Genomic DNA, 26,666 nt, shown 5'->3' on the forward strand with positions numbered 1-26,666 from the left:
GTCCTTTTAAAGTCTGAGTCACTGACTGAGTTCTTAGCTTGATCTCTATCACTTTCTGCAAGCATGGTATGGAGTTATTTTACTGTGATCTTCTCATTTGCTGAAGCAAGTCTTCAATTATAAGACCTGAAGATGGAGATGACTTTATCATTCAAATACGGTGGACTTTGCAGGGGAGCATGATAGTTGTATATATATGTATTGCCATGTTTTCTTCAGAATTCTTCAATTTGAACACCATGGGTGAACTATAATTATTGCATTTTTTGCAGGTTCCACACTGCAAACTCTCCAGACACACATTGTCAGCTTTTGCCCACGTCAGTTTGGATATCAGAGTGGTTTTGCTGTGTCCCAACTAGATTTGTTTGGGAGAAAACATAGAACAGATACCCCCCAAATGCTCTACATGTGCCTACAGGAAACCTGAGATTGCCCATGGGGTGTGTTCTCATGATACCCCAGCAATATTTTTTCCCTTCAGGAAGCTTTGAGTCACGTGTGTAGTAATGTTCTGCCTACAGGATTCAACTAGTCCAGAATGGCCAAATCAGCATGCAAAGATATGTGAAGAGCCCCAACTTCTGTGCTTCACTGTGCTGATCCACTCCTATGTCTTCAAATTAATTGCTAATGTGGATACAACAGGAAGCACTTGTCATATTATGACTTCCTTACTGTTAGTCCAAATAGAATAATTTGAATCCCCTACTCATATAAATAGTTTGCTTTCTCTCTTCCCCACTGCCTGTTCCATTCCCCTTATCTCTTGACCAAAGTTAAGTTTTTTCAATTTTTTTAGTTCTTATTTTTGGGGTTGTTTGGATTTTCTTTCTTTGTTTATTTATAAAGTATTATTTTTTCTGTTTTTTTTTTTTTTTTTGTAATGCAGTTAACTCAGCAGGTAACTTCCTTAAAGAAACGTTTACTGCTTCTTTCAGATCAGAAATTCTAGGGGAGAAATATATTAAATAAACCTGATGTTTAAAGCTTTCTTTAATGGCACTAAATTATGACTGCACTATGTTCTGTAATAATCTATTGCTGCAAAATGTGTAAGATACAGAAGAGCCATAGTCAGTTAGTGACAGTAGTGTCCTCTCTCTGAAGAAAGTTTTTAAAAGCCCTTGTAACACAATAAGGTTTTAATGCCAGAAGATAATGGGTGATAAATGGAAAAGACTTCCATGCTTAAATACTTGCTTGTTATTAACATGTCTCCTCTCTTTTCACTGATGCATTCAGTTTTGTTTTTTTAATTTTTTTAAAGTACTATGTGAGGTTTTTCATAGCTAAAAAAGTTGCTTGTATGTTTTTATGAACCCACTAAACTTAAACAGATTTCTTTAGAAAAATAATGTGGATACATTTTGCTTTCTTCAGGCACAAGAATGTTAAAATAGAAATACTTTCTTGAATTCCCTCTCCTGGCTCAAGTTACTAGGTGGTCCCAAGTTACCAGAAGTAAAATTTATAAATCTAACCCCTAGTCTAGACATTTTCCAGCACTGACTGCAGTTCAAAAAATATTAATGTCTAGCCGGCAAAGTGAAATTCCCCCCAGTGATTTTGCAAATGACTAGAAAGTTAACCTTTTGCCAACTGCTCCTTCTGTGCATAGAAGTTATTAAAAAGAATCTAGGCATTTATAACTAGGGCTTTTAAGACTGAAACACCTTGGCATGACCCTTTGTGTCTCCTTCTGTTTATTCAGGCTTGGCCTCTGTGGCTGGAATGTGTGAGCCTGAAAGGAGCTGCAGCATTAATGAAGATATTGGCCTAGGTTCAGCTTTTACCATTGCACATGAGATTGGTCACAAGTGAGTGAGTTTAAAATAAGAATACATTTTAATTTACCACCTCTTTAATATTAGTTAATAATCAGTATAATTTTTTTTCCTGCATCATTATCTATTCTGATGTTCCACGTTTCTGTATATGGTATTCATGAGTAGCGTTTCATTTTATTTAGTATGTATTACCAGGGGCTTTAAATTTAGAACTGAAGACTCATTGTATACCCTTTGATTTCAGATTCCAGTTAAATCTGTCCTTCTGAGACTTGACTCACAACCTTCCTACTCTGTTTAATATTTTTAAATATTTGGCTTTGAAAATATTTTCTCCCCCATTACTTATTTTTGCCTTTCTTTATGAAAGAGAAGTGGTTAAAAGGTAAAATTTTTTTCTATTTTTATTTTGCCTTTATTATAAGTCAAACTACTATCATTGAAACATTGATTCTGTTGTCAATATTGATATGCTTTAAGTCCTCTTTCACTCGAGAATGATTTATATAAAACAGGCATAGAGAAGTCAGCATCACTTGTTACATTTGAAGTATTAGCATATAGTTTTAAAGAGTATGTTGTTATGACACTGATAAAATCTGAGTAGTGTTTGGAAATATTTCAGGCCTCCCATCAAAAGACAGCACTCTTAGTACCATGTGATGATTCTAAAAAGACTGGGCACTTTCTTTTACCAAGATGTTTTTTTTTTATGTACATGGGTTGAACAATACAGAGTTATGGTTGACATGCTTTTCCACCCATTAGTGGATGGAACTGTTGAAAGTTCCAGTGTGGACTGAAATGAAAGCTAGCAATCTGCTGATCAAAAAAAGGAGTTGGAAGTAAACAGTTATTTTTAGCCCACCTATTATATTTGATAATGACCAGGCAACTATCCTCTCGTCTATATTATGTATGAAAAAGCCCTTACACATGTAGTGTAGATGAGTTTTGGAATTCCAAAGCAATTGTATAAGAGCTGAATAATAATAATAATTTAAAAATACATGTAATAACTTCCCCCATCTTCCTTCCTTCCTTCCTTCCTTCCTTCCTTCCTTCCTTCCTTCCTTCCTTCCTTCCTTCCTTCCTTCCTTCCTTCCTTCCTTCCTTCCTTCCTTCCTTCCTTCCTTCCTTCCTTCCTTCCTTCCTTCCTTCCTTCCTTCCTTCCTTCCTTCCTTCCTTCCTTCCTTCCTTCCTTCCTTCCTTCCTTCCTTCCTTCCTTCCTTCCTTCCTTCCTTCCTTCCTTCCTTCCTTCCTTCCTTCCTTCCTTCCTTCCTTCCGCCACTTCCTTCCTTCCTTCCGCCACTTCCTTCCTTCCTTCCGCCACTTCCTTCCTTCCTTCCGCCACTTCCTTCCTTCCGCCACTTCCTTCCTTCCTTCCTTCCGCCACTTCCTTCCTTCCTTCCTTCCTTCCTTCCTTCCTTCCTTCCTTCCTTCCTTCCTTCCTTCCTTCCTTCCTTCCTTCCTTCCTTCCTTCCTTCCTTCCTTCCTTCCTTCCTTCCTTCCTTCCTTCCTTCCTTCCTTCCTTCCTTCCTTCCTTCCGCCACTTCCTTCCGCCACTTCCTTCCGCCACTTCCTTCCGCCACTTCCTTCCGCCACTTCCTTCCTTCCTTCCTTCCTTCCTTCCTTCCTTCCTTCCTTCCTTCCTTCCTTCCTTCCTTCCTTCCTTCCTTCCTTCCTTCCTTCCTTCCTTCCTTCCTTCCTTCCTTCCTTCCTTCCTTCCTTCCGCCACTTCCGCCACTTCCGCCACTTCCGCCACTTCCGCCACTTCCGCCACTTCCGCCACTTCCTTCCGCCACTTCCGCCCTCCCCTCCCCTCCCCTCCCCTCCCCTCCCCTCCCCTCCCCTCCCCTCCCCTCCCCTCCCCTCCCCTCCCCTCCCCTCCCCTCCCCTCCCCTCGCCACCTGCATTCCTTCTTGAAGAAAGAGCTCCTCCAATCACTAAATATTAATAGTTCTCAAATTCCTGTAAATAAAATTTTGTATTGTATAGGTGACCTTGCTGTGAATTTGTCACATATATAACAAAACCCCCTATCTTCCAATAAAGTATTTTCATTCTAATTCCTATGTCATACATCTACATATTCATGGAATCACAGAATTACTAGGGTTGGAAGGGACCATCTTGAGTGAAACTTCTTGTGTTTTAGTTTTTGGCTCCTTGTCCTGTTCCTGGGCACCACTGGGAAGAGTCTGGCACCATCCACTTGGCATCTGCATTTGAGATATTTGTATATGTTTTGTACATAATATTTCCCCACAAAAGTATTTAATATATGCAGAAATTTTATCATGCAAAGATGGCATGATGACCAAAATTTGCTTGAAGAGCTTGGACTGGTTAGAAACTGAAAAAAACCCCAACATATAATGATAGCATATATTCTGTGATCATAGGAATTTTTTTATCATTGTTTTTTTCTGTGTTTCATATCTTTTGGCTTCTTGTATATAAGGTATTTTAAAATTCTGAAATCTCAGCTCTTTGAGGCTTCTAGCTAATTCTTGAGATGGCATGATATGTCAAATGCTAATTTGATAAGATGCAGAAATAACATTCCTTTAGCTTTTATACAAGTTTTTTTGTAAAAAATCTTCAAATTTATGATTTGTGGTAGCCACATCACCTGTCATTCTACCCCTGCGGTGACAGAATGCCTCTACAAATGTCAAAGTTGTTGTTTCCTCTCAATCTCCTAGTTTCCAGTACCTACTAGACATTACTTGCATGTGTGAGTAAAAGAATTGTTTCTGAGAGCCTTATAAACATTTTTCTTTGGCTGTACCTCTTTTCAGACTTAGAATAGGAAATTGAGTTCATTGTTAAGTGAAAAATAGAAGCATTTTAAGGACATACCTACATTGAATATGTAACATACAACAAAAGAGTGCTCAATTACACAGAATCACAGAATGGGTCAGGATGGAAGGGACCTCAGTGTCATCTGGTCCAATCTCCCTGCTCAAGCAGGGTCATCCTAGAGCACATGGGACAGGTGGTACCCAAATTGTTCTTGAATATCTCCAATAAGGGAGACTTTACAACCTCTCTGGGTAATCTGTTCCAGTGCTCACTCACCTGCATGATAAAGAAGTTCTTTCTCATGTCCAAGTGAAACTTCCTGGGCATCAGTTTCTGTCCTATCACTCAGCATCTCTGAGAAGAGCCTGGCTTGGTACCTCCCATTCCTATACCTACAGGCACTGATGAGGTCCCCTCTCAGTCATCTCTTCTCAAGGCTGAAGGGACCCAACTGCCTCTAAGCCTTTCTTCATAAGAGAGATGCTCCAGACCTGTAATTATCTTCACACCCCTCTGCTGGACCCACTCCAGGAGCTCCATGTCTCTGTTGTCCTGAGGAGCCCAGAACTGGACACAACACTCCAGGTGAGGCCTCACCAGGGCTGAGTACAGGGGCAGGATCACCTCCCTCCACCTGCTGGCAATGCTCTTCCCAATGTCCCCAGGATACCATTGGCCTTCTTGGCCACCAGGACACACTCTGGCTCATGGAAGCTTCTTGTCCACCAGGACCCCCAGGTCCTTCTCCACAGAGCTGCTCCCCAGCAGAGCAGCCCCAGCCTGTGCTGGTGCCTGGGGCTGTTCCTCCCCATGTGCAGGACCCTGCACTTGCCCTTGCTGTATTTCAGATGTCCATCTCTCCATCTTCTTTGTCCATCTCTCCAATGTGCTGAGGTTCTTCTGAAGGGCTGCATGGCCCTCCGGGGTATCACCCACTGCTTCCAGCTCTGTGTCCTCAGTGAATGTGCTGAGCAGGCATCTGCCCTTCATTCACCTCTTCATCCATATGATTGATGAATTGACACATAAAAATATGTACAAGTAGTGAGGAACAAAAAGTGAGCAAAAAGAAATAATGCCCTCCCCTCAAATAAATATTTAATAGAAGGTATGACTGAACATTATAATCACAATCAGACTATCAGTCTTTTAATTTTCAAGGAGAAATGCTTTTCTGGATAGCTTTCTAATTAGCTTAGAATGGGACAATTGCACTTTGAAAGATCATGTTTTTACTAATTGTATAGTTGCTATGGAATACCGAGTTTTTAAAAATACTTTTGAATTGAAGATCAAAATTCTTTAGTGATTAAAAGAGAACAATTATGATAATACAATTTTTTGATAGATTATCCACAGTTTCTCCAAAATTCAATTTATAAGCTTCCCTGAGGAAGCAGCGCAACTTGTTGTTAGTACTTTATTGAATTATACAGTGATGAGAAGGCATTAGATCTTCAGTCTGAATTCCTGTATATCATAGTGTGTTAAATTTAACACTTTTAACCTTGTATTGATTCAAATTAGTTCAATTTTATTGAAGAATAATAGGGAAGTACTTCTTGAAACCTTAAAGGAACTGGTAGTCTGATTGTAATAGTCAGTCATACTTTCTGTTAAATAGTTACAGTTTTTTAAAAAAAAAATTTTTGGCTTCCATTCCTTACCACTTGTACTGTTCATATGTATATAACCCAGTTTTGGTACTGTTCCGCTGTGTGAGCAGTTCAGGCTCATTACCAGCTGTTTTTATTGAAGATGGTGGTACACAGTGATAGTTTCTTTCTTGAGGGCATAAACAATGGAGAAACTAACATTTTATGATTGTTTCTCCCTAGCCATGATTCAGAGAGCCTTGTATTACTCTTAGTACTTCTGTGAATTAGATAAAATTAAAAGTTGGCCCTTTAGACTTCACAACAATTTCTCTAGAAAACTGAATTTTATGTTTGACATACAGAATGTCTGCTTTCCTACCATCATATATTTCACACCAAAAATGCTTAAGATGTCTAATAAGCAAAAATCACAAACAGTAACTTCTTGTACCAGGAGTGAGAATTGAGTGTGTATCCCCTAAACTGTCAAAGTTTGACTTTTTCTCTTGGTGAAGAGAGGAACACTCCAGAAGAGTTAGGTGGCTTTCTGCTCTATGCTTTTATATTTGGGTACATTCTAAAATGTCTAGCTTGTCCTATACATGCTGTAAAGCATATTTAGTTAAACTGGTAAGGAATTCCAGATTCCACTGGAAGAGGTGTATCAGGAAAAGAAAGGTATTTTACCATTCACTGTTACAGTTTTGTGGAGGAATTGGCTGAGATTTTGAAAGTGAAAAACAGAGTGAGAAAGAATAAACAGAATAAAAATGGGTTAACAAAGGAAATGTCAAAATATGAGGATAGTGGACTAGGCTTACGACAGAAAGTTGCCCATAAAACTTGGAGTAAGAAAATAATTTACTAATGACAGACAACCATTGAGGGCTGTAGGAGTAGATAAGATTGGTAGCTAAAATAGTTTCGGAAAGTCGGAATTACCTTGACTTATAGATGATGTAATAACACTAAATTTGATAATTTGACAAAAAAAAGTGAGAAATAATAAGAACATGCAGTCCAATTGACTAAATTGTCTTCAAAATGAAGAGCAGCGATACTCTCAAGCACACATTTAGTTCATGCAGCTAAAGTGTGCCTGCAATTCTAGCACTTTTCAAAGTCTCTTTTCAGCCTGTATGCAAAATGAAAAATATTATGAATACCTCTCCTTCTATATGAGAAGGATGGTCTTCAGTGCTGGAGTAAATCTTGTAATCTGGTGGTACTTTCAGGAGGTGCTTCTCTGTACCTCATTCTTCAGTGACCAGTGAGCTTCCTGTCTGAGCAGTGCATTGGGTTTGCATGCCCAGGTTTTAGCAGCAGGCAGGCTACAAGGATGCCTTTTATGAGAAGCTGCCAGAAGTTTCCTCCATGTCCCACAGAGACAATGCCAAGAGACTCCAGGATGGAGTGACAATGGTAGGACAGTGGGCCCATCAGTGACAGTGGTAGGGCTTCTGGGATAACACATTTTAGGAAAGGGATAGAAAAATTGCTATACAACAACAGCTAGAAAAGATGAGAGAGAATATGTGTCATAAACAACTCTGCAGACAGCAAGGTCACTGAGAAGGCAGCCGAGCTGAGGTACCCCTGGTGCAGACCATGGTGAGCAGCTGTGCCCCTGCAACCATGGAGGAGCACAGGGAAGCAGAGATCCACCTGCAGCCCATGGAGAGCACCCTGTTTGGGGCAGGTGGATGCCTGAAGGGAGGCTGTGACCCTGTGGGAGGCCTGTGCTGGAGCAGGGTCCTGGCAGGGCTTGTGACCCTGTGGAGAGAGGAGCCCATGCTGAGGAGGTTTGCTGGTAGGACCTGTGACACCATGGGGGACCCACACAGGAGCTGGCTGTGCCTGGAGGACAGGACCCACCCTGGAGCAGTTCATGAGTGACTGCAGCCCATGGGAAGGCCTCATGTTGAAGAATTTAGTAGAGAACTGTCTGCAGTGGGTGGGTGGGACTCCATGCTGGAGAAGGGAACAGTGTGAAGCAAAAGGAGCAGCAGTGATGTGTAATGACTGTAACACCCATTCTCCATTCAGGAGTAAATTTGGGGCTGGGAAGAAGGGATGGATGGGTGAAAGTTGTTTTAAGATTTAATTTTTATTTTTCATACTCCTACTCTGATTTGATTGGTAATAAAATCAAGCTGAATTCATCAAGTTGAATCTATTTTGCCCATGATGGTAATTGATGAGCAGTCTCTTCCTGTCCCTATTTCAACCCATAAACCTTTCCTGATATTTTCTCTGTCCTGTCCAGTTGAGGAAGAGAGGAGCAGGCACCTGGCATTCAGCCAGGGTCAACTTACTACTATTAGTCAAATCTCAGCTGCATTACAAGACTTGCATTTTAGTGAAAGTAACCTTCACTGAGAGGTTTTCTAGAAGAAATGCATGTCAAGGAATGTTTTGGACAACTAGAAAGAAAATACTCCAGTCAGAGGTACAAGAGACACGTATACCAAACTTAATAATAGCTTTTTCAAAACTAGTTGAAACACAGCTAGAATGAATTGTAAGAATGTCACCTCCTGTCACTTCTCTGGTTGATGCAGGTGTCATTGTTTTCTCTCATTGTCTTCTGTCTTTAACTATGGCAGTCTCTCTCAAATCTACAGTGTATGAACACTTCAACAACAAACAGAATGCATTAAGCTTATTCCTGCCAGAGGTCTAAGAGTGGTGGAGTTCAAATGGTGTGTATTTTTAGGGACAGTTTAACTATCTCTTTTAGTTTAAAAACCCCAAATCAAAACAAAATCCAACAAAATGAAATGAAACAAAATGAAACCAAACCAAACCAACCACAGAAACAAAAACTCCAATGAAATAAAACCAACAAAAACCATAACCAAAATGTGTCCACAAGCCATGTAAGACCATGCATAACTATTTCTCTCTCACTCCCCACCCTCCATCTCCTGCCCTTTTCTTTGTTGCTAAAGGAACACTGTTTTATGTCTACTTTTATAATGTTGCAGGTTTTAAAAAGTTTTCTTTGGGACTTCAGATTTAGTGACGTGCATATAAAATAAAATGTCATGAACAAATGGCAAAACCCCCAATTCTGTGACATGTTTATATTTAAAATACCTTCCTATTTTAAAGTCTTTTAGAAAAGACTTTAAAAATTCTTTAAAAGTCTTTCTCTACATATCTGAAATACTATTTGAAGTTCAGAATTTGCAATACTAAAATAATTTTTCTAACATCAAAGCATTTTTATCAAGGAAACTGAACATTGTAGCACTTCACAGGTCTTAACAAAAGTACAAGAAGAATAAATGGGGATGAAGTGGAAGGTTATCATAACCTTCAGGGCATCTTGAATTTCCAAAGGACATCTGATTTCAGAAGTTTGCTTCCTGATTGGAGCCAATATTTTCCACTTTGACCTACAGCCTAAAGACCTGATGAATTTGCATTGTTGGCTTTGTGTAGCATACAAGCCTTACTTGATGTTACTGTTGTGCCATGAAGGCTATGAAGCTATGGCAGTGTAGTCCAGGAGAAGTTTGTGCTCTACTTTTTTGTAACAGTCTCACAGAAGTCTGTCATTTTCCCATAAGAATGTTCAGGTTTCTGAATGAATTCCATTGTTTTTTAGTAATTTAGAAATTGCTGTGCTTTTAAGAGCCTCATATGTTATTTAATACTAAATGATGCTCCTTTATATAAATTGTTGGTGGGGTGTTTGGTCATCATCCATAACTGAGAGAACAACTATATTTAGGAAGTAAATAGGAAAAATTATGATAGAAGTGTGCTAAAATTATGGCAGCTATGCTTTTTATAAACCTCCTATTATTGAATTAGTTTGTTTCCTAAGTTTTCAGGGCACTAATATATTTCACCCAAGTTTAAAATTCTGCTTTACTTCAAAATAAAGCATTAGGGATACTCCAAACCGCAGAATGATGTCCAAATGCAGGAAGTCAGTAGTTAATGTTAAAATCCATGTTAAGACATGGAAATAGAAAGTGAAGTAACTAATTAACCTTTATTCCTCCCTTCAGGAATATGTAGTGTTAGGTAGTTTCAATACATGCTATCAATGTTTGGATCCTAAAATTAAGAAAATTGATTTTTCGAGACAATACTTTTTGATTATTTTTCCCTTCATTTGTAATGTCATTTAACAGTAAATTTTAATTTTCATGCTGTTATGTAGAAACAACCAATACTTTTATAACATTGGCTAAAATTATAAGGAGGGCTACATGGGAAGAGGAAAATTCTCTTTTAAGAGACAGTATGGGGGAAATATTTACAAGAGTAAAGAAAAAATGCTTACTTTTGTTACTGAGAAAGCATAAAATCTGATGATTGTAATGTCTCCAACATTTACCATAACCTCATAAAAATTGACAAATATTTCACTCCTAGTAGACACAAGAACAATTAATAAAATTACCATGTTCACATGGAAATTGTGCTTTGTTCCAAGTAGCTCATAGCTCTGATATTGTAGGGAAAAAAATTCTACTATTCTTTAATAGTAGTTTATGTTCAGATTCACCCACTTTTTGCTGAACAAAATAATGTTAAAACATGGTAGTTTTCCCTTTCTTCCCTCGTGTATTTTCTACTGACACTAAGAAAAAGCCATGCCTATATTTACAGAAGTAGGGAAGCTAACAGTTCTAATTTTTCAATGTAGGCCTTAAATAGACATTCTAAGCTATATGAAATACATATATAGATTTAAATTACACTTTTTAAACCATTACGAGAATAAGTACAATACAGTGGAAAATTGCTTAATACAAATTTTGTGAAAATTTTGGCCTCTAATATAATAAACTCAGTTTCTCCAAGCAAATTATGATTCACTAGGTCTTCTGTCAAATACAAGAATACTTGCACAAGCATGCCCACACTGTGGCAGAGCTTTACTTTAGAAACTTTTAAAGTGTTTTTCACTGATACACTTTATGACTCCACTCTATCCTTTATGTCAATCTCCATAAATGTTAGGTCAGTGTGAGACACTGGAGGAATTACTTGCAATGTACCTAGGGTCAAGATACTCACTTGAAAATAACCCATTTCACTCTTAGCATGTGTCTTCACCTCCTAGTACAGATGATTAGTATCATCAAACCTCTTTAGGTGTAAGTTGCTTTTCTTTCTCTTAGGAGAAGGGTGCCAATTCTTTATTGTGAGAATATGTACTTTTTGTACATATCCTCACAGTAAAGATGCTTCAGATAATGGACAAGGAGATCCAGTACTTTACTTTACAGTATTTCTCTTGCTTGTGTTCCTGTAACTTTTTTTCCTCACCTGACTCACAATTCTGTCTCTGGCACTCTTCTTCCTAATGCTGTTCTGTGGCAGAGCAACATAAACTGCTTAAAAAAGAAGGGTCAAATTCATGTAACTCATGAATTGGTAAGAAACAAAAAAGCCTAACATTCTCTATTGTATTTAAAGAAATGAAACAATCTGCGCTTTTCTGAATCCTCCAAGCCCTAAGAAAGCTAGGAAATTGTTTAATATGAAGATAATTAATACTTCAGCTGGATAGCAGAGATAATTGGTTGAGAAATAACATTTCACTGGAGTATCATTTTTAAGGTAACTTTGGGGCCAATAAAGTGCATGGAATACAAAATAGATCTCAGTGAAGAATATGGAGATGCATTCAGATTGGCGTGGATCTGTCTTTTCTGGATCTGAAGTGTCTAAGTAATACATAAGGACAGAAGCGTTCTGGCTGTTTCACAAAAATGACTGCTGTAATTTCATATGTATCAGCAATAAGTGTTTTGGCAGCCATAACCACCATTGTTTAGAACTACCAAACATATCAGTAACCAAATGAAACTGTAGGGACCTACCTGTAGTGATGGTTTTCTTGCAAGATAAAGGAAGGGCAGATAAGAAGTTTATATTCACATCCTTCCCTCTGCTTATACTCCAGGGTCTCTGCTTATCTATTGCCCTTTTATTCAATGCAGCTGACATTAGTTATCTCCCCTGTGATTTTTGGGGTTGGATCGTAAGTTGGATGCGTATTACAAATAATTCCCTCAGATAATTTTTTTCAGATATAATGAAAAACATATTGCCAAAGGAAAAAAAAATTATTCAGTTACAGATGTTAGTAAGTGAAACAAGGCAGTGAGCACTACTAGGATATGCTGCTTTAGAATTTTTTAAGAAACATACAAACTAGAGATAACTTGCAGGAGAGTTTCAGTTATAATTTTAAAGTTCTTAAGTGTTCTTATTTTGCACAATTCTTTAATGTAAAGTAAGTGCTCTCCTGGAAATGAGGACCATTAATGCATGAAAATGCAAGAGCTTCTGGGTTAAACATCCTACCTTGACATGGCAGGTGGAAAGATAACTTCATAGAATGACTTCTGTGTCAGCTGAGGAGATTTCAGTTTCTGCTCACCCATCTGGCTGTTCTTGTAAAATTATACTGATAGTTTTAGACAGGCTTTTTAAGCCAATGACAGGAAGAAGTCTGTGTATTTTTAGTGAGCTTGAAAAAGGTAGGCAAATTATAACAGTGGCTCCACAAAGAATATTTTATGTTCCTTACTTTCTTCTCTACTTTTCCATGACAATCCAATTGCAAGCATGCTTTTGTAAAGACATAGTTTTAGTGTAATGATGGCCAAATATGACCAGCTTGTTCTGATGGAAATAAAACCGGTAATTTGGTCAGAAATGTGTTTCCATCTGCAATCCTGCCCACAGGAGGGCAAGTTACTGGACTGTAATGGCATGCTGCCACTACCATCTTTGGAAATGATGACAGTAGTTGTAAAACCCTTCTGCAAACATCAGAAAAAGTTACCTGCACCTCATGATCACATTCCTCTTAAATTCAGAAGCAAGGACAAGTAGAAAAGCCTTCTTGGAAAGGGATGGATGATTTAGGAGAATGAATATTTATAAAGCATACTATTGGCTCATTGGAAAGACACTGATTGAGTTCCCATGTGCGTCAGAAATTATGACTTCCATTCACAGACATGCTTTTTATCAGGCATATCACTGCCACTGTCACCAACATTGTCTTTTTCACAAGGAGAGCAGGTAGAAGGAAGGTTATTAAACTATGAAGTTTGTTCTTTTACTTATACAAAAAGTATAGTGCCAAAAGATAAAAATTTCATTTCCCAGAGAACTGAAGTCTGTAGGATTTTTAACAAATGGAATACGCTAACTAGAGATAAGCTGAATACAAGAATCATCCAAATAGTTTCTATAAAAGAGTAATTTATGGAGATTATTAAAAAATAAGGTTTTCTGTTTTCAGAAATGGTACAGAGACATTTGAAAAAGGAATGTTTCTGTTTGAAGTACCCTAAATTCTAGGAAATAATTGCCGCTGAGAACAGGTAAATAAAACATGTTTTTAATTGTAAAATTCTGGTTCAGTTTGTTGCACAGGACATCTAAATTCTTTCCTCTCCTAATACAAATGGATTTTGATAAGATCATAAGAAATAACACTGGTCTGAAAGTTTAATTGTGTTATGTACATTTCTCAGATGAGTTGATTAAAGCTATGTTTTTAATAAGCAAGGGACATCCTTTATTTGATTATATAATAGTCTAAGGTGTCAGTTTGACTTTTGCAGTGTATAATACTGTATATGGCTTCTGCATTTGTGAGATACCACAAACTGAGCCAGACACATGCGGGCATTGCTGCAGAATATGTATTCCATAGGGACATATCCCATAGGTGAGGCAGCCATGCATTTTTGATTATGAAGTCCTTCCTGATCCTGTAGGAATCATCCATCCTTCACTGATGTTCTTTGTTTTTGGAAGGAATGGTTGCCAACGCCTTTCACTTGTAGGTTGTTATGATCATCTGAAGAGGTGAAATAGTACCCAGTATATTGAAATTCAGGGTAACATTAAACTCTTGGGGTATTATACCATATTCTGGAGCAATATGTTCAGATTAATATAACACAACTGCACTGATTTCAGTGAGTAAAGTGTCGTGAGCTGGTATGAAGTGGTATTTTCAGCTGAACAAAGGTCAGTTTCTTTTCTTCTACTTCTTGTGTGTTCTTGCATCAGCCCTAAATGTTAACAGAAAATCAAAACTGAGTACCTCAATGCATTTGTTTTCCTGAATGATGAGTAAGAAATCAGAGAGTCAGTCCTTTTAGCATACAGAAGACTTCAAAGACAGACTTCTCTGTATGATTCTGGGAGTTCAGAATCTCAGTTTTGGCACTGTTTTAATCTGCCCCTCTGATTTTGTAAGCCTTTGGGAAGGAGTAAATTTGAATAAAGCTTAAAATTTTAAAAAATAAGAAATGAGGGAACAAATTTTTCTCCCCAAGTGATTGAATGGAATTTGATCAAAGACTAAGAACGTGGAGTTTTATAATAATAAGAATAAGGATTATTTTATAATAAGAAGAATAAGGATTCTTTAGGATATTTTTTTACTAGGGTCATATAATTTTTCTTGAAAGTTAATTTCTTTCCTGAAAATCTCTTTTGGCCAAGTTCCATCCAGAGGTTTTTTATTTCATTTTCTGCTGATTTTTAATTGTCTTCATTTTGACATTCTTTGACAAAGCAAAGCTCTGACAGGAGGGATTCAAGTCCCTCTGTGAGTAGATACAGAGAGGGAGTGTCCATACGGGATGGTCCTAGGAATTGCAAAACCCATGTTCTACTTGAATTATCATTAGTTGCACTGTGCCTATATATAGTGTATTGTTACAGCAACAGTACCTATTCTTAGTCCTTTTTTACTAATCCAAGAATCTGCACTATAATAAATATTCCATATCCAGGTACCATAACAAATAAAGGCTTGAGTGCTCTGTATTTGTCTTGCAATAATACTGTTATGTTTTCTCTAAAAGCTTTAGTAAACAAAATGCTTCCAAAAATCCATACAAGGGAAGAGGGTTATGCCATTGTGCTGTATTATGAGACCTGAATAAATTAAACAGAACTTAACTGACTCTCTACTTTGGAGTTCTCCTGCACTGTGTTCTTTTAGGTCCAACGTGATTGCTGTAAAGGCGACATTATGTTTTACGCTATATATGATGCTGTGGAAAAGTAATGGGCTGTTTCTCTCCTATTCTTTTGGGCAGTTTTGGTATGAATCATGATGGAATTGGAAATTCCTGTGGGACCAAAGGTCATGAAGCAGCAAAGCTAATGGCAGCTCATATTACAGCAAACACCAATCCTTTCTCCTGGTCAGCTTGCAGTCGGGATTACATCACCAGCTTTTTAGAGTAAGTAATCTCTCAAGAAAAATGAGTTTTCAAAAAATTGACACCTTTTGGGATCAGTTGTAGCGATACACTGACCTGTTCTGATGGTTTACATTTTTATAATGAATAGACAGAAATACAGTGAGTCATTTAAAACTCTTTATTTCTGTAGAGCATTATTTCAATGTAATGGCAAAAGCTTCTTTTACTCCATTCACCACCTTAACAGTTCTCCACTGATTTTAATCTTCTCAAAAGATTCTAAAGTTCTGATCATACCTCATTACTTCATTAATCTGAGAGTGGGAAATAAAAGAGGGCAGGATTTATCTATGGATCATGTTTTGTTAGCATACATAATGTGAGGGAATCTAATGAAGGGAAGATGGTCATAGCCCTGTTTGTTTTGCATTTAATTCTTCAGATATTTTTCATGCAATCTTGTGGGTTTTTATCTATCAATGTTCTTTGGTACTACAGGCGAGAATATAAAGATTATAGAAGAGGATGGCATAGATCTTTATATTAGTACCTTAAAATTCTGACAACCTCTACTTCTGTGGTGATTTTATCCAGAAGTAGCTTGCTACCTGAAATTTCAGTATGAAAAAAATCAGACAGTCAAAATAGGTCATTCACAGAAATGTATCAATATATACATTTATATATATTGATGATTCATAATGAAGCCTTGTATGTGTTTTAAATTTTGAAGACAAGTACATATAACCATGAGTTCACTGAGAACAGATTCTTAACAGATTTGTTTAGATGCTGAAAGATAGTCTTTATTGGAAGCAAATAACAGCTAGTTGGCAGCTTCAGTGTCATTAGTGCAATCATGCCCTTTAGAAATACAGGTTGTTCAGAAATTCGGACACTCTGCATTTTAAGAGAGGGACTTAAACCAGTCAATTGTCTAACCATGAGGCTACTAAGAAATTAGCATCTACTTTTCTTTTAGGGATCTAACTTCAGAATAAGATGCTGTCTTCTGTATCTTTTCTGAAGGGACTCATCTAGACCCAAACCGTTAGATTTGTTCTAATGTAGTTTCCCTCAGGATGCAGAGAATCACTGGCTTGGGCTGTCAAGGTGCTTGAACTTCTGTAGAGTCAGTGGGTAGACACTAACATTTAAGTATTGCTGCTATTCAGAGGAAGAGGAAGTATTGCATCCACACAGTTTCATATACTGGCTATTTAAGATGAATATTTTAGTCTAAACTAAAGCAGTAAATGAGTAAATCATCCTTACCATATATGTGTGGTACAGATTTCTCACAATATAATTTCATTTGCTAAGGGGATATATATATGTATGTATTAATTTAACTCTAGGATTATTTAAAAAAATATACATAGCTATTTTGTTTTATAATTACCAATTACTTATGTTAATTCAATGCTGTTCCTCTTAGTCGTCTCTCCTCTTTCTAGAATGTCATTGCAGTCTGGTTTTAACTGTGAAAAAGAATATGGTTTTCATATATCTTCTGAGATTATTTCACAGCTTTGTAGTTTTAACTGTAAGCTTACTGTTCAGGTATTATTTTGTAGTATTTGAGAGCTTGTTCTTGTTACACCTCTGCTGTTCTCTGTCTTGTTTACTTCTATTTGTTGCTTCTCACCGAAAAACTAAATTTTGATCCCATAATTGATCCAATAAGTTGTCTGTTAATGAGGACATAATTCAACATAAAGTGAAGATGTATTTCTTATCTATGGATTTAAAGGAAAGGAACATGATAAAATTCTGTGGTGTGTGTTATTCTGCAAATGTAATAGAGCTGAACATTTGTTCATATGCTCCTGCACAGTTTCAAATTTTAGCCTGATGCATGCAGTGGTCTTTTGAATTTTTACTGCCAGTTAAAACATTTTTATCTTGAGCATTTTTACCCTTTTTTTAAAATTGATTTAGTTTATTATTTACTGTTAGCACCTCTATTATTCTTTTCCATTCCATAGGTTTGATTTATGTTTAATTTTGAAATCTGTGGGATGGCAGTGAAATTGTAGTTATATTGCTATAAAGCCAGAAGTACTCTGTTGATCTGGTTCCATAGTTCTAATCTCCTCAGGTTTTTTGAGATACTTCTCTATCATTGCCAGTGTTTGCAACTCTACTCAAATTACTACCAAAAATGAATTTCACAAAAATAATCATTACTGAAGATACTAAGTGATATTTGAACTAGAGAAAAACAACAACCTGTGCATAGGAGATTCAATGATAAATTATTTTTTATAATACTTCAGCTCTATTATTGTAACCTGGAATAAGGATGTTATTTTTTCTCAAAGCCATCTTGGACACATATTATGTTACACATTGCGATTTTTGTAGATTTTTCTGTTGTATAGAATACAGTGTTAAATATAACTTTAATATAACTTTTCTTTCATCTACTAATCCTGGAATCTGTTTTCAAAAATGTCAGATTTCTCAAGCATGATCTATTCATTATAAATCTGTGCTTCTTCTTGTTTGTGGATCTAATATCCTATAAATGAATTGATAGTTTATTCCTTAAAATATTTGATTATTTCATAAGGTAGATAGTCTGTAAAACTGTACTTTGTTTCTCTAGTTTCTAGATTACTCACCAGATTTTATACAATCTCAATGACAACAGGCAGCTGTTAGAGTAAAACATACCTTCAGGACAACTGAACCCAAAATCACTTTTTACCCATTCACACCTTTCCTTAAGACAGAGCAGCTCTGAGAGCAGCTATATTTCAGTTGCAGGTAGTAAACAGTTAGCAAGAATCAAAAAAATAATAGCAAGTTTCATGTGGCAACATATCTGTGATTGCTTTTAGAAGAGTCTGCATCCTCACAGGAAAAATTATTTTTTTCCCCCTAATATTTCTTGATGACTTAGCAACAGGTGAGAAAAATACTGATTTAGAGCTTTAGAGGCCAAGCTGGTTTGGAATTCATTTAGTTGTGTGTAACAAGAAGGTAGGACTTGAGGGTATTAAATGCAGATAACCAAGCAGAAACCAGGTCTGTGAGACCTTTTAAATGTATATCTTTGGACCTCTGCCCACGTTTGGGCCATGCTGTCATGGTACTATGTTAATGCAACTGGAATGAGTTTTGATAGAATTTCATTACACATTTACAGTATTTTATGGTAAGGAAGGCTAATGTGAATTTACTAGTTACCAGCTCAGGTTACCACTTGCTACAGCAGTTTTGCACTGAGGAGTAACCATGAAGTATCACCTGGAGGGTTCAGTCAGATAGTAGTTGGGAAAGCAAATTATTTTTCAGGAGTGCTGGAAAAAGGACGAATATGGCTCAAAGGTTGACCTAAGACAAAACAAAGTTGTAATGCTAATAGGTCTACTAAAACTCTCAGCAAGGGTGATCAACCAGCATAGATACTGAAATGGCCAAAGGAAGTACTTTTTTTCTGGATAAAACATTCCTTGAAGCACATAAAAGCTGTTGTCTGCCAAGCTTAAAATAGCTGTTGTCTATCAAGCTTTTAGGTAGAGTGAAAGATTGACATAATTCAGTTTATCAACTGAATTGTTCATAAGTGCTTTGCAATGGCTTTAATTTCACTAACATTATATGGAACTAATTACTGTAGTACTGACTGAGAATTGGAGGCTGGGAGGGCAGTCTCAGGGGACAGAGACTTCTGTGAGATGAGTAGAAACCTGTAATATCTATTCATAGGAGAAAAGAACCAAGCCTAAAATTTTAGTGGCTGAAAAACAATTAGTATGAATTTAATTCTGTTCAACATGTGTGTGTGTGTATATAACTTCTACATTTTGGTATTAAAAAACTGTGTGATTTCTGAAATCATAGTTTGTTTTTCTTGTCCAGTAATAGGAGAGGAGTTAAGAGAAGCAAGATAGCCAGCTCTGTCTTTCAAAGGCAGGATTGTCTTTTGAAGATGGAGGAGAACCAAGAATCTTAAATTATTTCATTAAGATCTATCACAGGAAATTCTTGGAGACACTCTATGATTGCCATACAGCAGGATTTAGATCTTAGGCCACAACTTTCTAACTCTGGAAGGGAGCCAAAACTATCTTGGTCCAAGCAAGCCCATGCAGACAATATAGGGGAAAAAAAAAAAGCCATCATTCAGTGTTCTGGTCCAGATATCATCTGCCCAAGAATCTTAAATGTACAAGTGGATATGCAAGGTAAATATAGGATATGTCTCATATATTATCTATGGCACACTGGCCAGTTCCCTCATACTCCAGAAATGTAAAGTAACTTTTGAAAAAAAGTATAAACCAAGACTAGCTTTGAAAGATAAGATCAGATCAATCTTATAAAAATTTAATATCTCTTTCTACAAATCAGTGGAGAAAATTTGCATGTGTTGACCTATATTTTGGATTATAATTTACTTATTTTCTTTAAATTATACTAAGATTTAAATTATTTTTTACTAACAGGCAATGAAATAAAAAAAATGTGCCCTGTTTTGATATAGATTTCTGAAACTTTGCAAGTCTTATGTTTTACTTAAAAGGCTCTTTCATTGAAAAAAAGATCTAAGAGTTTCTGTAATTATGGGACGGCAGTATGGCTTTGAATGTTTACTTTGCAAGAATTACTCTTTGTCTACCTTTTGATTTATTTAAATATAAAGAAATTGTAAAGGGCAGAATCAACCTCAGATTTCCATTAACTTATTTGTAGAATATCTGATTAAATAAATGATTGGTCCAGTATTTTATATATTAGTATCTCCTGAACTCTTAAAATTGGATTTTGGAGGGAGGATGATTATGATAGATCCAATAGATTTTTCCTTGTACAGCTGCTGGCTATTCCAATGAATAAAATTAAGCTTTGGAACACAGGAAAGCATGGGGGATAGTATGCATTAAAGAAACAGCAAATTACTACCTCCAAGCAAAAGAGCTCCAAGGAACATTGAGTGTGATGAAAAGATTGTGCAAAATTGCAGAGTCTTTTGTATGAAATAGATACTAAGACAGAGCCAACCTTGGCATAAAAGAATGGAAAGAAGTAGATTTTATCAGAAGAGTGAGAGGTAAATCTGAATTTCCCTAACATTCAAGAAAGTTTTTATTTAGTAATTGCATTTGGCTTCATTTAATTGAAAGTACACCAAATCCAAATCTCAGTCTGTTACTTATGTCCAGATTCTACAAATATTTATGCCTAGATCTGTAGACTACTGAGCAATGTGCAGAGTTTACCCATTAATGTCAAGTAAAGCAGCTTTTGTAACGTGTACAGAACTGTAACCTAGTGCTTCTAAGAGATCAATTTATACTTATAAATATGAAGTAAGGATTCTGTTATGAGTCAGATATATTGGCGTGTAAATAATTAATGGTATGTATATGTAAAAATGCTCTCTGTTTTTGTTAATAATTTTTACTATTGCTTTTTTCATATTTTATTACTAATTTGGGATCCGAATTAAATAAAACATTATGTACGATAGCAGTTTATGTATTTATGTATATGATTGTTTAGCTATAACAGGTATTCACAAATATTTATATTACATTTAATTTGTAATCATTAAGTGTAGCTTGCATTATAATCCACATAATTATTATGAATTAAGCCATTGTGTGACATTCAAAACCAATTTTCAGAGCCAGTGTTCTGGGATATTTTCTTCAGCCATTGAAGGAGTTGAGTTATACTATGTAAGTAGGGATATTTGGGAATAGATACTGTAATAGGAACATAAACCCTGAGAGATCTACATCCATGGTTTTTGCTTTTTCTCTTTATTGGTCCTGAATACAACTGTGATATCTGTGCTGAGGTGGTGATCCTGAGTTTTGTGTTCAGTCTGTAAAGATTTAATCCCTGGTTGATATTAATTTGGTTGAGCAGTTAGTAGTGATCACAGCCTGAAATCTTAAACTTTCCTAGAATGTTCTAGTATTCTTGTTATCCTTTCAAACAGAAGAGTAATTTGCTGTCATGTGATATTAAAATACAAAAAAAAAAGTTTAAATTATATTGTAGAGTGTTTTAAAATGATCTCTGGAGACACTACACTGGAATTCTGGGCTGAAATGACATCAAGCTTAGCTATTTCATAATTGAAACAAGTCCCAGTATGTCCCATAAAACTTCACAAAATTAACCTAAAGTTAGGAAAATGAGAAAAACTGTGAGTACTATTAGTACCTTGTAGAGTAATAGAATGTAATGGTCAGTTCGAGATCATCTTATTTCTGTTGTAGGCATTAAAGATTTATCCACGCCATGTTAAAAAATGCAAATGCTCTGCAGGGATATCCTGTAGATTTTTTGACTTGGTGTATATACTACCTGTAGAAGATAAAATCACAAAGCACAAAAGCAATTATGAGTAGAAATTTTCTAAAAATTGGGGCATTCTTTCCAATCCTTTTTTACATCTACACTTTTATATGCCTGACTGATAATAACTATGAGATCTCTGTTTATAAAGTTCTCCAAAACCATGAATCTTCTTGGACCCTTTTGGTTCATTCCCCTAGATTTAACATAATTTTTTTTCTCAAGTATTTGGGCTTTGCTTTGATGGAACAAAGAGAGAACAGGGCCATACACACAAGAGTATTGGACCATTCCCAAGTCCTGTAAAAGTTTTCTGGAAAGGTTAAATGGTCCTCAGCCTGTATTCATCCTTTGCACAGCTTTGGTCAGACCTTTCATTACCAATGGAAAGTCTCTGGTTTTATTAATGTGTTTATAAAGATCATGCCATTTCTTTTCCAGGATACTTCAGTTCCTGCAATGCAGTATCAAGGGTCAGTTTTGCTCGACTGCTTGAGATAAATAATAGAACTGAAGCAGAAGGAAAGTCAGAAATAAATTTTCAGTCTAGAGGTTGTGATATAATGTAGCTAGTAAGAGAACAACTTCTCAGTAATACTTTTCTTAATTACTACAACAATTTTTCATTAAGCTGCAAATCTGGTAATTAGAGCAGAAGAGTCATATTTTTGTATTCAATGCAAGGATTTATGACTTGCTTTTCTGCCATTGTGTATCTCATAGAGTAGGTATAGATTTGCATTTACAAATTTAAAGATTTAGAATGGGTTCTGTAATCTAATTTGGGCAGGGGTACATATGCCTGTGGAGGGAAGTCACCAAAGGTAATGAGGTTTCTTTAAATGCTGTGTCCTCAGCCGTCTGTTTACAAGATAGCAGTTTACAGCCATCTTGTCAACTACAATCTTGGAATCTATGGAAATGTTCCCATCATATGGCAATACTAGCTCAAGCTGTGCCAAATGCTAAACTTCTCACTGCTTGTTTAAGGAAAGATGCTATCTGTAGTTTAGTCCAGACGTTGCAGAAAAATCAGCTGTATGTCAGTTTTTTAATACTGGAATTATTAACATACATTTCTCATATATGCAAAATACAACACTGACATATTTTAAAAGATTGAAAGATATTTTCCCAACTTCTGCTGCTAGAAAATATATATACTTGCAGCAATTACATGAGGTAAAGGGGAAAGTACACCATTTTTTTTATGTCAGAACCACACAGTTGATATTTTAAAAGTAGATTTCAACTGAGTGGATGCATTGGTGTGGTGTGTGTGCATGCATGCAGGTGAATCACACCGAAATCCTTGGAATTTGTCATCAAATACTGTATTTTTTCCAGTATTTACCTGGTTCTTGCATTAGTTGCTATTTGCCACCTTCTGAAGGTTGGCAGAGGTTGTTTCGTCATTTCTCCAAAGGATCTTTTCTAGTATTTCAAAGACTTGATCAAAATAGATTTAAAATAAGAGCATAAAATGTGTAGTTAAAGGACGCTTTTTGCTCTTTTTTTATCTGCAGATGAAAAGTATAGAAAATTGGAGATCTCCAAAAAACAGTGTAGAACATTCACTTCTGAAATTACGTTCCTTTGGCAAGGTGCATGGAAAAGATTTGGAAAAAAACAGAACATAAGTGCTGGCAAAATTGGTAGGAATGTCGGAAAAAAATTTTAAGTGTTGCCATAAGAATTCTTTGAAAATCCTCACTTATTCACATGTGAAATGAAAGTAAAAAAGCATCTGTCCTCTTTTATGCATACTGACCCAATAAAACTGAATAATTGTATTTAGCAAAGTACAAAGTTTTCTAAACAGAGCTCAGTCTGGTTTTGGCTTTCTTTGTCATTTATTCCACTACACTAAAATATTGTGGTTGAATATGGGCATATTTTGGAAAAAAATCATCAACCACTGAACAAAACAGTGAATATAAAAAGAAGAAAATATTGAAGTTTGCAAAGACGATTCTTTTGGTTCCAACATGAATTTTTTAGGACTAACTATTAGTACAGTAAAAAAAGATCTTGGATACAAATACAAATTTTTTCACTCATCATAGTATAGGTAAACTTGAAGTTCCTGCAGAATTTTTACCTCTGTAACCATTTTCTTCCCTCGAATGGAAGAAAAACTTGGATGTTATGGTCCTGATCCTATAAACATTTTGTCATGTTGAAACTTGAATGTGTTTTAGTTTTACATAAACCAGTTGAACTGCTTCTATCTATAAGATTATATTTTGCTGTTTGAAGGATCAGAAGGGTAATTTCAAATTGTAAACTGAATTTCTTGCATTTGCTTGTTTGTTTTTTTTTCATTCTATGACTAAACGTAGCTGTTCTTCAGTGAAAACAAATAGGAATCCTAAACAAAAAATGAAAATCAGTCTTGTGTGGCTCAGAAATTATCACACTTTTAAAAAGGATAATATATAAAATTATTTCACAATCTAAAATAAGCATTTTTAAAAATAATAATGATGAAAAATTATTTTAACTTCCTAATTCCCTCTAAATATTTTCTCTTGTTTATATGGGTGTACCTTCTTAGTGTCTGTTTATTGCAATCATATTTGTTTCACACCCAGCACTGTTAAAAGTAATAACTAGATACATAATATCATTACTGTGATTTACAGTCAGTAGAATTCCTAATTGATTTGGTCCTTTATGTTGAACAGTTCGGGCCGTGGTACTTGCCTTGATAATGAGCCTCCCAAGCGTGACTTTCTTTATCCAGCTGTGGCCCCAGGTCAGGTGTATGATGCTGATGAACAGTGTCGCTTCCAGTATGGAGCAACATCCCGCCAATGTAAATATGGGGTAAGAAGTCTTAATCCTTATGCTGAGTGTTCTGCTTAGTTATTTGTATATATTCCTTTATAGCATAAATCTGTAGTTAGCTGTAGTAGTGGGTTGCAGATTTCCGGTAGCATGTCCGGTGCCATAATTTGTAAGCAAAGGGTTAATTTTAATCCTTATGCTGCATCTTTTGCTTGAGCCCTTTGTATGTGCTGTACACTAAATGTGGGTAACGATGAGCTGGGTAAGCTGTTCTTTAATTGTAGGGAGAAAAAGAGCCGAGAACACTTGAGCCCAATCCTTGTAAAGTGTAATTGAGAATTTTCACTGACTTCGCTTGATTGAGATCAGGTTTATATTGTATTAATCTTGAAACGTGAAGTCTGTGGTTTTGGCTTTAATCTCTCCATATAAAGCTACATTTTGGAGCCCCTTTTGTACTTGTATTAATTTATCAAATATGATTTTATTTTCTTGTTTGTTTGTTTGCTTGTTTGTTTGTTTTTCCCCTGACATTGAGTCTATTGCATCTCACGTTATTCAGATATCTATTTTGAAAGATGAATTATGGTTCTTGGAATAGATGAACATGAAGCTAGATAGCTGGATAAAATACTGAGTAGCAAAGTACTAGCAAAGATTTGGCTGCAAGTACCAGTCTGCAATAATTAAAGTAAATAAATTTACAGTAGAAATAAAAACTTTCACATGTAGGTCATTGTGTTACAAATATTTACTTAAAATCTTCCAGCCAAAAGTATGCAGTTAAAGGCAAAAAAGCATTCTGCTATGCTTGTTATGAAATAATCAGCTGAGACCACACTAAGTAAACATTGAGAACGTATCTTATGGCTTAAAAGTAAATAGTTTTAATAATTTTAAATTTTTAGATTATTCAGATAAAATAATGAAATAAAACAAGAAATTCCATTTTTAATATTTCTGGGGTGATAAATGCAATATTATTTGGGATGCCTCTTTGGCAGTTTGCATTTTGGAAAGGATCTAAGAACTATGCAGCTGGCTAACTAGTTCTGAGTCTTCTGATTCCTCATCAAGCCTCTTTTAGCCTTTGTTGTTCCTCTTTAGGTTCTCACTTCCCATCACTGTTCTTAATGGCCCTATTTCCTGTCTCTTCATCTAAATCATACCATTTTAGTTTTCTTTTTTCCTTACAAACTTTCACCACAATCTTTTATTTGTAGACTAGGGAAATCTGCAGCTATTTAATCTATGATTTATAGCACCATTTTTGGAGACATATTGCATTCTAAATTAAACTGGAAAGTTCATAATGTGCAAAACCTGGCTTTTCCACATATATGTAGGGTTTTTTAAACACTGTTAAACTGTGTAGCCATTGTTGTGATGATCATACTGTACAGTGCATTTTCTTTCTTAAACCAGTTTCTAAACCAGAAATAACTGTAAGTAATGAAGACATATAGGTTATTTTTGCTTTTTGCCTTCTGCTTTCTTTTTTTTTTTAAAGTTTTTTTTGGGATTCCCTAAGAGTTATGGAAAATATGTTGACACTTAATTGAGGCAATGTCTTCATGAAGTGAAGCTATGTGTTTGTTACCAGACCTCTAAATTGATAGAGGGTGAGGTGTTCCATCACTGTGCCATCAATATGAACATAGTTTCCAAGTGTCTCAGAAAATAACCACACTATTTTGATCACAGGATTCAAACTGCATCTATTAATATATAAGTTATTGTAGAAGTCTTGTAGTATCCATTCTAAGAAATAATATGAATTTAAAATAGTATATACATTTAAAATATTATCTGCCACGGCCATAATGCTCTTTAAATGTGACCATGGTGATTATTATCTTAGAGATTTGAAGTGATAATTTTGAAGCAGGGGGAAACAGTTTTTGGGAGATTGTAGTGCAAGTAATAACCTAGTTAGTGCAAAAAATAACCTAGTTAGAAAAGATTTCTTTATGTATGAAAGGGTTTTGGGACTGAAGAGTGAAACTGGATCTAAATGCCAGGAGAAGCTAAATTGAATACTCTGCTCAACTCTCTTATTATCAAAAGTAAACAGTCATTGCTTTGGATATTTCTTCTCAATGTACTATTCAATGAAGATGCCATTAATAGTTCATGGATCTTTT

At 35.8% G+C, this 26,666-nt stretch overlaps 1 protein-coding gene across 4 annotated transcripts in view; it reads left to right on the forward strand.

Annotated features, from left to right (window-relative positions):
- Positions 1 to 26,666, forward strand: part of ADAMTS6 (ADAM metallopeptidase with thrombospondin type 1 motif 6) — a 144,199-nt gene that overhangs the window by 60,116 nt on the left and 57,417 nt on the right. For all 4 annotated transcript variants that reach the window (XM_054652324.2, XM_054652325.2, XM_077171332.1 and 1 more), the window contains exons 9-11: positions 1,715 to 1,820; positions 15,304 to 15,450; positions 24,420 to 24,561. In XM_054652324.2, coding sequence (XP_054508299.1) covers positions 1,715 to 1,820; positions 15,304 to 15,450; positions 24,420 to 24,561 — 395 coding nt within the window. The remainder of the gene's footprint in view (positions 1 to 1,714; positions 1,821 to 15,303; positions 15,451 to 24,419; positions 24,562 to 26,666) is intronic.

This window comes from Agelaius phoeniceus, chromosome Z, assembly GCF_051311805.1.
Source record: "Agelaius phoeniceus isolate bAgePho1 chromosome Z, bAgePho1.hap1, whole genome shotgun sequence".
In the NCBI taxonomy this organism is placed as follows: Eukaryota; Metazoa; Chordata; class Aves; order Passeriformes; family Icteridae; genus Agelaius; species Agelaius phoeniceus.